This window comes from Haliotis cracherodii, unplaced genomic scaffold, assembly GCF_022045235.1.
Source record: "Haliotis cracherodii isolate W230 unplaced genomic scaffold, xgHalCrac1.p SCAF_17, whole genome shotgun sequence".
Lineage (NCBI taxonomy): Eukaryota > Metazoa > Mollusca > Gastropoda > Lepetellida > Haliotidae > Haliotis > Haliotis cracherodii.
The window spans coordinates 11,381,699-11,393,128 of NW_027266272.1; the positions used below are offsets into that span (position 1 = coordinate 11,381,699).

Genomic DNA, 11,430 nt, shown 5'->3' on the forward strand with positions numbered 1-11,430 from the left:
TATAATGTTTCTGTTGAGATGCAGGACAAGTTCATTGCATTGTATTTGGACAACGATTAGTTTTCAGGAATGGTGTGATATTTAATGTAAGCAGTGGTGAGGAAGTCATTATATTTAGATGCTCGAATTATCGGTAAACGTGGATGTCAAGCATTATAGAAACGTGGAATATTCTGTGATCATCAAGTGACACTGGACTGGTCAAACACTGTGGAAAGTGCTGGAAGCCAGTTTGATAATATACACTCTTCAAAAAAAGAAACGCACAGCTAGTATGTAGTTCATTGAACCTGACTACACAAACAATCCGGTATATAAATTGGATATATGTTATTGGAAAATGTTGATGGCCTGACATTCGACAAACGGTGCGTCAAAACGCAGCCATTATCGCTTTGCAATGTCTTAAAGGGCATTGTTTTCACACTTGTTAAAAAATGTCAGGGAGGAAAACAGTAAAGCAAAATGCACGTACAAGTTATGACATTCGTAACTCGTGGTAGTGGCTATTAAAAGGCAAGCATAAGCCATCAATTGGTCATTCAATTATCAACATTTTTCAAGTTCGAAAATGCAGATCCTCAGCGCTGCCGATTGGAACATCGCCAACGGACGTATCCAAAGAGGGGAATGGCAGTCTTCTGTTGCACGCCACTTCAACGTCCATCACAGCACCATTTGCCGCCTTTGGGACCGATACGCACAGTTCAATTTCACCGCAGACCGTCCGAGAACCGACCGACCAAGAGTTACGACCCGTTTACAGGATCGCAATATTCGACGGTGACTGCAAGACGCAACCCTCGTTTGAGGAGTTTGACCAGACTGTCAGGAACCATCTCGCGAGACTGGAATCCGACCCAGAAGACCAGTTATCGTCCCTGATTTGCAACAGATCCATCGACAGCGACGCTTGCGTTGGTGCCATACCTTACAGCCGTGGAATTTGAGAAACTGGAGACGAGTGTGGTTAAGCGATGAATCACGATTTCATCGGCGAGATGGAAGACAACGTGTTTATCGTCGTCGAAATGAGTGTTTTGCCCCACATTGTGTACGTGATATCGACAATTTCGGTGGCAACAGTGTCATGGTGTTGGGGCCATATCCTACACCACGAGATCTGACTTGCCTGTGGTTCAGGGAAAATTCTTCAACCTCACCTTCTTCTAATCATTGGCCGCCAGAGGAAGCTGTTTCAGCAGGACAACGCTCCACCGCACACAGCTCGTGTCGCGATCGACTACCCTCATAATGGCCGTCGAGATCTCCAGATCACAACCCAATCGAATACGTCTGGGATGAACTGTATCGACATGTACGTCAACGTCAGAACACACCGCAGACATTCCCACAACTGGCCAACGCGTTACATGCAGAATGGCGCAGAATTCCGCAGGACAGAATTCGCACACTTATCTAGTCATTGCCGAGGAGCTGCAGAGCCGTGATTGCTTCCCCGGGCGGTCACACGAGATACTGAGTTCAGTGCAACCTTATGGCCTTATGTCACATGACAATAGACAGTTTTCAATGCCTTTGCCATGTGACTATCGAGCTCCAAAATTTTATATTTGTATCTATGATATTAAATTAAAAATATCAACTTTATTAGGTACAAAAAAATTAATAAAAATCTACCTGTGCGTTTATTTTTTTGAAGAGCGTAAGTGGGGTGGGCGCGTCCTTGTTTCATCTTATTTCATCTCACATTACATCAAGACCAGCTTTTGTGTGTAGGTCAATTATCACCCCGGATTCCCAGCCTAGGCCTATCTTGGAAGCTTGACCACTGATGATGAATACGTTAATAGTATTATCACTGAACATTTTGATAACACCACTGCCATCATATTTTTATTTGACATTGTCATTGAATATTGTACTACCACTCCATTGCATGTTGCGATTGTAATTGCTGTGCGGTAATTTGTATTGATTTGTAAATCTAGTTAATTGTGTAATACAATTCTTGATTGTATACCATTTGTTGGTTGTTTGTTGGTTTCACACTAAATTCTTTTACCTACAGATTTCCGGGTTAACTAATTGTTATAATTTGGGAATCGACACGTAACAAATTACAGCTTTTAACGCATCGAACAACCTATCTCCCGCTCTCAAAGCAGACACTCTGTCTGCTACATCATGCTAGCGGTTATAATACCAATGGCTAAATCATGGCAGGAATGTTGATATCATGTAATGTTTTTCTTTCTACGTACGTCCACATTTATAAATACACATATCCATGGGCAGATTCGGTAACAAACTAAATCTCCGTTACCTCATCTGGTTTTCCCTTGGGAGATCCACGGACATCTTGCTTCTTCCGCACCTCATACTTGTTTCCCCCGGAGGGATTCCGAAACAGGTAAGTGTCCGATAATTCATGTTTGACGTCAAACCGGACTAACATAGGGATCAGTTACTTAGATTGTAGAACATGGCGTGAATAAGGCACCAGGGTGACAGTGCTGCTGTCTATCATGTAGAAGACGACCATACTGGTACAATTTTGACATGCATCCATGTTCTAATCTGAGCGGGAAATAGGCATTCTGGCTTTATGACGCTTTTCGCAATAAAAATACAATCACGGTTGGTGAAATCATTCCAGTGCTGGATTGAATGTAGGATTGGTTAGAAAGGTTGCAATTTCACAATCCCTATATCACTCATCAAACCCAACCCCATATGGAGACTTAGGGAAAAAGGTCATTCGACGTTCTTGTTTGGATTCGAACCACAGACCATCGGATAATGAATCAAAATGGTCTGACTAAAGATTCTTGAATTTTGTTGACCTATTTTTCCACTTGGCCCACAGTGCTGATGTTGGTGTATTTTAACACGTGTCCAAACAGGGCTGACCAACTATTATTGGATTATACAGACTCATGTAACCCCGTCTGCTCACATATCTGGTCGACTAGTCACCCTTTATGAAACAAACTTGAATAATGTTGACCCACAAACCCAACTCGACATGGCCACACGCTGGCCCTCGGAGTGACGACCCAACGCTTTAACCAATAGGCTACCCCACCGTCCCTCTTCACGAAGCAGACACAACATTTGAGCAGAAATGGGTTATAAAGACGCACGGTCTAAGCATCACAGAATGACAAGTATGTTCAACAGCCGTCATAATGGTTGGATGACCTACACTTGTATCCAAGCATTCGCACTTCAGGATCATAAAGACTTATCTGGCGGCAGGTCCGGCCTGGCACACGATGACTGATAGCAAACACCAGTCTGACAGGCGTAATTTCAGCTTGTTTTCTGATGTCAGACCAACTCGGACCAGACTGATGGTTTGTCAGAGCGCCACACGTCATGTTTACAGAGCCTACATAGGAAGACGGAGCAGCTTGGAAGATATTGTTTCTACATATATTAACAAAGCAACCTTTCAACAGCATGTACCACGGAACAAAAATTCATGAGAGGTTTCGAGATTCAATATGTTTATTGTATTCATGATCAAGGCCAGATGGCCATTATCACATGAAAATAATAATGATTTTTTTTTATTTCATGTGGCTTTTATTTTCATGTTGAAAAATACCAACTGGCGAGTTGCGTCCCTTAGGTGTGCTAGGAACCTGGGTTCTAATTCAGGTTCACTTACTACAAAAGCACTCAATATCGGCACACACCGGATGCCAGCGTGGCTGCCCAACACAATTAATTAGAACTCAGTGCAACTCATATCGTTCACTGCAGAGCTCAGAGCAGAGTTAAATCAAAACTCACTGCAAAATGTAGTATGCAAATGTCCAACTTTACCACAGAGGAACACAGAAGCAAGCGATCGATCGTGTGAACAGTCATGCCGTTTTAATATAAGGCCGCAGCGAGGTCACCAGCCATTATGGACACCGGATCTCCAAGAAGGAAGGAAAATACAACAAACGTTTGGTCATAATCGTTTTCTAGACATCCCTGGATATTTTGGTTAAGAGATGATCTTGTAAATAACAAAGTCTTTGTCATGAACAAAAATAAGCGAAACATACTCTCTTTCCTAATTCATGACAAAGTCAGGTCTGTCAATACTAGATTTCTTGAGATTAAAACACTTTGATTAGTAAAGTTTCGGCCGGTCATATCACGCCGACCAGGCACCTGGTTCCGGTCAGACTTTTCCCAATGATTGGTCATCACTCTGCGTGCTGGCCTCTGCCCAACAGCCGGACACAGGTCATCTAGGGCTTCCGCACAAACTGGAAACTCAGCAATCAAGGTTCTCTGACTGTCTGAAGCCCAGCATGAAAAGGAGATCACTTAGAGCCCGTCTTCTGGACTCCATTAAACAAGATGGAGGCACTGAAGACACCTTAAAGATGTGAACATCGGCTTGGTCTGGCTGCTGTGTTCACAACCAGACGTGTCTACCTCTAATCACCGCATGGCTTCCGTCTAAGTGACCTAGCTTGTTTGACATAGAGCTCTTACTAACGGTTCTCTCAGACAATCGTCTGGTCCATATGTGGATGAAACAATTTGGCAATTTTGAGTAAAGAACCATTAAGTGAACGTTATTAGCTGACGGAACAAGACTCGTAATGAGACCCTTGTAGAATCTCACGCCCATGCGTAGATTATAGCTGTACGGGCATATCCAGAATGACATCACACAAGTGCCACTAGAATTGAGGTGTAATCCTACCTCGCTAGTCAACCTGATGGAAATCGTTCTATTCATTTCTTGGAGTGGGTTTCAAATACATCCTTTGACCCGTATCAAAAGTGCTGACGTCAACATATTTATTTATTTATCGTTCTATGCATTTCTTGGTGTGGGTTTCAAATACATCCTTTGACCCGTATCAAAAGTGCTGACGTCAACATATTTATTTATTTATTTATCGTTCTATGCATTTCTTGGAGTGGGTTTCAAATACATCCTTTGACCCGTATCAAAAATGCTGACGTCAACATATTTATTTATTTATTTATTGTTCTATGCATTTCTTGGAGTGGGTTTCAAATACATCCTTTGACCCGTATCAAAAGTGCTGACGTCAACATATTTATTTATTTATTTATCGTTCTATGCAATTCTTGGAGTGGGTTTCAAATATATCCTGTGACCCATATCAAAAGTGCTGACGTCAACATATTTATTTATTTATTTATCGTTCTATGCAATTCTTGGAGTGGGTTTCAAATATATCCTGTGACCCATATCAAAAGTGCTGACGTCAACATATTTATTTATTTATCGTTCTATGCATTTCTTGGAGTGGGTTTCAAATACATCCTGTGACCCATATCAAAAGTGCTGACGTCAACATATTTATTTATTTATTTATCGTTCTATGCAATTCTTGGAGTGGGTTTCAAATACATCCTGTGACCCGTATCAAAAGTGCTGACGTCAACATATTTATTTATTTATCGTTCTATGCATTTCTTGGAGTGGGTTTCAAATACATTCTGTGACCCGCATCAAAAGTGCTGACGTCAACATATTTATTTATTTATTTATTTATCGTTCTATGCATTTCTTGGAGTGGGTTTCAAATACATCGTGTGACCCGCATCAAAAGTGCTGACGTCAACATATTTATTGCTACGTATATTGTTGTCCGTGTGCTTCAGTCGGATGTTAGCACGGGACGCTGACGTCTAAGATGCCACAATTCGCTGTGTTGAGTTGCATCCCGGGTCTTCGGCGCAACGAGCAAACACTTTAACCACGAGGCTACCCACCGCCCCGTCATATTTAAGACTGGGGTAGTGAAAAGAACGGAAATTAAAACAATGATCAATTCTGGCTTCACGTGAACAATATTTCAGAAAAATCTCGGTAGAATTAATAACACGGGTGAGTTAAGTAGGCGGCAGTGAAACAAACATGGTCGGTCGTGCGATATCAGGGACCGAGTGTGTGAGTTGGATATTACGTGGCTTTCATAAGTGTACTGGCAATGCCAGCAATAGCTCGACTCAGGCGTTATGATAGCACTTAACACACATATATATTCCCATGATGAGGTGTGGTCAAATGGGGTTTAACGTCCCGTCCAAGATTATTGCACTTATATAGCGACGTGCATGCTGTTTTTCTGTGGCTGCTTGTGACCTTCCACTCTCCGGGCGGACGCTCTACGACTGGACCACGGAGGCGGTCTGAAAAACCAAAGCGTAATCATGGTGAACAATTATGACGAGCAAACTTTTAACGACAAAAGTGAAAACGTATCACAACCACGGTGTTACACTTATGACGACAAGTGTGTGAACGTATCACAACTACGGTGTATACGTATCACAACTACGGTGTTAACGTATCACAACTACGGTGTTAATATATCACAACCACGGTGTTAACATATCACAACTACGATGTTAACGTATCACAACCACGGTGTTGACATATCACAACTACGGTGTTGACATATCACAAATACGGTGTTAACATATCACAACTACGATGTTAACGTATCACAACCACGGTGTTGACATATCACAACTACGGTGTTGACATATCACAAATACGGTGTTAACATATCACAACTACGGTGTTAACATATCACAACTACGATGTTAACGTATCACAACCACGGTGTTGACATATCACAACCACGGTGTTAACATATCACAACTACGGTGTTGACATATCACAAATACGGTGTTAACATATCACAACTACGGTGTTGACATATCACAAATACGGTGTTAACGTATCACAACTATTGTGTTACCGTATCACAACCACGGTGTTGACATATCACAACTACGGTGTTGACATATCACAAATACGGTGTTAACGTATCACAACTACAGTATTAACGTATCACAACCACGGTGTTAACGTATCACAACTACGGTGTATACGTATCACAACTTCGGTGTTAACGTATCACAACCACGGTGTTGACATATCACAAATACGGTGTTAACGTATCACAACTACGGTGTTAACGTATCACAACTACGATGTTAACGTATCACAACCACGGTGTTAACGTATCACAACCACGGTGTTGACATATCACAAATACGGTGTTAACGTATCACAACTACGGTGTTAACGTATCACAACTTCGGTGTTAATATATCACAACTACGGTGTATACGTATCACAACTACGGCGTTAACGTATCACAACTACGGTGTTAACTTTTCACAACTACGGTGTTAACGTATCACAACCACGGTGTTAACATATCACAACTACGATGGTAACGTATCACAACTATGGTGTTAACGTATCACAACTTCGGTGTTAACGTATCACAACCTCGGTGTTTACGTATCACAACTACCGTGTTAACGTATCACAACTATGGTGTTAACGTATCACAACTTCGATGTTAACGTATCACAACTTCGGTGTTAACGTATCACAACTACATTGTGAACCTATCGAAACTTCGATGTAAATGTATCACAACCATGGTGTTAACGTATCATAACTATGGTGTTAACATATCACAACTATGGTGTATACGTATCACAACTACGGTGTTAATATATCACAACTACGGTGTTAACGTATCACAACTTCGGTGTTAACGTATCACAACTACGGGGTATATGTATCACAACTACGGTGTTAACATATCACAACTACGGTGTTAACGTATCACAACTTCGGTGTTAACGTATCACAACTATGGTGTTAACGTATCACAACTACGGTGTATACGTATCACAACTACGGTGTTAACATATCACAACTACGGTGTTAACTTTTCACAACCACGTTGTTAACATATCACAACTACGGTGTTAACGTACCACAACGCCGATAACGTGTGGGAACCACAGTGGCAGACACAATGCAAACGTATCCAATCCCAGTACAAACCTATGACAACAATAGCTCAAACCCAGACAAGATGAGACAAAAGCAACAAAGCCTGTTGAGAAGTACGTCCCCCCGGGGAGTCAGATAGATAGCTACAACGCTGGACGTCGGGGTTATCTGATACAGATACCAAAGTATTGCTTCTGACTCCACCGATAAAATTCTCTGAATCAAAAGATTGATTGATGAATTTCGGCAGATTTAAAGCATCTCATTTCTCCAACTCGTTCAACTGATCAGATGCCCAGACAATTGCAAGAGGGCGTTTCTTTGATGTCTACGCTGCCAAGGGGGATGGCACCTATTAAAAAAGTATTTCTTTTCACGTATGTATGAATGCATTATCCTTTTACCCGTGGAAATTGACAGTCCTTGTGTAATGGAAGTGCTGCTGTCTGCATCACGGCGATGTTGATGTCGGGTACAGGACGCTGGAACTACTGCTATTGTCCACTGGGTTTCCGGTGACCATTCTCTTGCTTCTATACGATACATTGAGTGATGTTGCAGTGATGTCGACAGTCATTTCACTAAACGACGACGACAGTGATTTGTGTTCCATGGACCGTGCGTGATTGTAACGCAGGGGACTACACGTGATGAAATATTAATCCGATGGGAGTGCGTGAAAGACTTAGCGCAAGCGTGAACAGGATTTCAGTTACATCACGGTGTGTCAGAGTATGGTTTAAGAAAAAACTCCAGAGACAAATGGCGCAGACGTCCACCACTTTGGTGAAACCCCAGGCCACAGCGCGGTGCTGATAGTTGGGTGAAACCTGCGTATCCTGCTGCCATAGCAAGGGACATAACCGGGCAAGCACTCTTCAACCAAAGTCTCACAAGGGACGCAACTCTACACAACTTCTGACATACCCATAGATGACTCATGCCTCTCAAGTAAATAGATTAGGCTTTAATCATGACAGTGGAAGGGGTTTGTGTGTGTGTGTGTGTGTGTGTGTGTGTGTGTGTGTGTGTGTGTGTGTGTGTGTGTGTGTGTGTGTCTGTACGTGCGTATGCTTGTACGTGGGTTGTTACGACTTGTTCAGGTTGTTCGCGAAAATCCTATAAATCAGTACCTACAGAACTAATTATGAAATCAGTAAATAACCACACAAGGTCAATGAATAAGTGTTTCAAGTGATGAGGACTATACCACTATTGAATGTCTTACACGAGGCACGAGTTCCGTCACTTTCAGGTAGGTATCCCGTCCGCGCCGGGCAGGATGATAAGTCGCACGTCAGATCCTAAAAGGCCTAGCCTTGCTCAAACACAGGTACAGCATGCCTTCTAGAAACTATTTTGTTATGAGGCCCTTGAACAATGTGGTCTGTGTCAGTGTCAACACGCAAAGGCTGATAACTCTCAAGTACTCTGGTAGTTGTGTTATTGTCAATACAAAAAATATAGAAACAACGGCATTTGACATTTTACGAACGCTTCAATCTGGTTCCCCCCATAATAATATACTCAATACAATTACTGCCTCATGACAGTGTAATATACACAAGCACACACACAAGCACACACACACACACACACACACACACACACACACACACACACACACACACACACACACACACACACACACACACACACACACACACACACACACACACACACACACACACACACACACACACATGTGCTTATATGTATGTGCACGCGTTTTTATGTGTAAAGTGATGATGGTTAATGATTTAAGTCCGTTCGTATGTGCCCATAGCATGAAAACGGCTTTGTTAATACATGTATTGCTGTGAGGCTAGTCACAACTAGGGACGTTTTTTTTAAATATTGCTGGACTGTTGCCCAAAGAGGTGTAAAACACATTCGATCACTCCTTGTAAACGATAATTGATAAATGAGTGCGTAAGTGAGTGAGTTGGTTTTAACGCTGCTTTTAACAGTATTACAGTTATATCGCGGGGTGTCAGCTTAATGTGGGAGGAAAGCCCGAAGTGATGCGGGTGTCAGACGTTTACCACTTCGGTGAAACCCACGAGCACGGGTATGGTGCTGACAAACCTAGAAACATAATCGGGGCGAACCGGGATTCGAACCTACAATCATAGGTTTCTGCAAATTTACATACGTGAGCAAAAGTATATTTGCTCTGCATTCGTGCGAAGTATAAGTTCCATAAGTATATTTGGAGTAAATTGTCAAGACCATCCATTTCTGTCATAGCCATGGAAAAGATCAGACTGGAATGTTTCCGCAAGCGCAGAAATTTCCCTATTTCCTGAGTGTAGCTCTAGCTCTGGGTTGTTCAAATGTTAGAAAAATAAGAAGAAAGCCCCGGTCGAAGGAGTGGTATGACAAGGTTGTTCTGCAGCACTTTGACGAGACAGACTGACTAGAAAACTTCAGAATAAGGAAGGAAGCATTGGATTTCATTTGCAGAAGACTTGAAGATGAACTCTCTCCTTCCCAAGACACCGTTGAAGAACCATTGGGTGTCCAAAAGAGGGTAGCAATTGTCATTTACTGGCTTGCATCATCGTCAGAGTACAGGGCCGTCGGTAATCTTTTTGGTGTTGGGAAGGATACTGTGTGTGTTTGTGTCCATCAGGTGTGTGAGGCAATTTTGAAAGTCATATTGGATGAGTATGTCAAATTCCCTGAGGGGGAAGCCCTGAAGGATGTGATAACAGGATATGAGGAGAGATGGGATTTTCCTAACTGTGCAGGGTCCATTGACGATAGTCACATTCCCATCATCGCCCCCAAACAATCACTTGGCGATTACTTCAACAGGAAGGGTTTTTATTCACTGATCCTACAGGGAGTTTGTGACCATCGATACATGTTAACAGACATTAACAGTGGGTGGCCAGATCGGGTCCTCGATGCCCGCGTGTTTGCCATTTCCGATATTTACATTCAAGGTGATAATGGCATTCCCCACATGGAACAAGAAGGTTGGTGACTACAGTATACCAGTGGTACTACTTGGTGATGCGGCCAACCCGTTAAAGACTTGGCTTAGACATCAGAGCCAACAGAGCCAATCTATCTCCTGCTCAGGCCACATTCAACTATCGCCTCAGCAGGGCAAGGATGACGATAGAGAATGCCTTCGGTCGTTTGAAGGGACGCTGGAGATGCTTACAAAAGCGATAGGACATCGATGTGGAGTTTGCTTGCACAGTGATTGGCTGTTGCATTGTCTTGTGCATGCATAACATATGTGAGATTGTCAATGAAACCTACAGGGGTGAGTGGCATGAAGACACAGATGATGACGCAGATGATGAACAAGTGGGCGTACAGGATGGAGGTGATGAACCTGTCCGTTGTGCAAAGACCCTTAGGGATGATATTGCACAGGCTTTCTTGAACAACGACCTTTGAGAAATTTGTTGTGTGTGAAACATTAAACTTGGCAGCCATTTTAGCTACTTAATTGAAGGAAATAATATTTCATTCAACTGAACAGATTCTTTCTTTAATTTGTTTATTCCCTAAAACATTTCAAAGTTACGTCTAACAAATAGGGAGAGAGAAAAAGAAAATTCTGGTTAACATTGTTTTACGACACCATCTATGCAAGTGCATGTTCGAGAATGACAGAGAGTTACACGTGTTCA

General features: G+C 42.3%; 1 protein-coding gene across 1 annotated transcript; it reads left to right on the forward strand.

Annotated features, from left to right (window-relative positions):
- The first annotated feature begins 571 nt into the window (after positions 1–571).
- LOC139465172 (uncharacterized) lies at positions 572–10,963 on the forward strand. The gene is made up of 4 exons (XM_071246861.1): positions 572–614; positions 1,144–1,328; positions 10,413–10,761; positions 10,830–10,963. Exons 1-4 carry the CDS (start codon positions 572–574, stop codon positions 10,961–10,963), a joined length of 711 nt encoding a protein of 236 aa, XP_071102962.1.
- The last annotated feature ends 467 nt before the right edge of the window (positions 10,964–11,430 follow it).

What these genes read in the sequence shown, in the direction of transcription:
- LOC139465172 (XM_071246861.1), top strand. Translation starts at nt 572, where the DNA reads ATGCAGATCCTCAGCGCTGCCGATTGGAACATCGCCAACGGAC. An exon ending in TTGGAACATCGCCAACGGAC is followed by an intron (nt 615 to 1,143) that starts GTATCCAAAGAG and finishes CCTGTGGTTCAG; the next exon opens with GGAAAATTCTTCAACCTCAC. An exon ending in GTATCGACATGTACGTCAAC is followed by an intron (nt 1,329 to 10,412) that starts GTCAGAACACAC and finishes TGTGTCCATCAG; the next exon opens with GTGTGTGAGGCAATTTTGAA.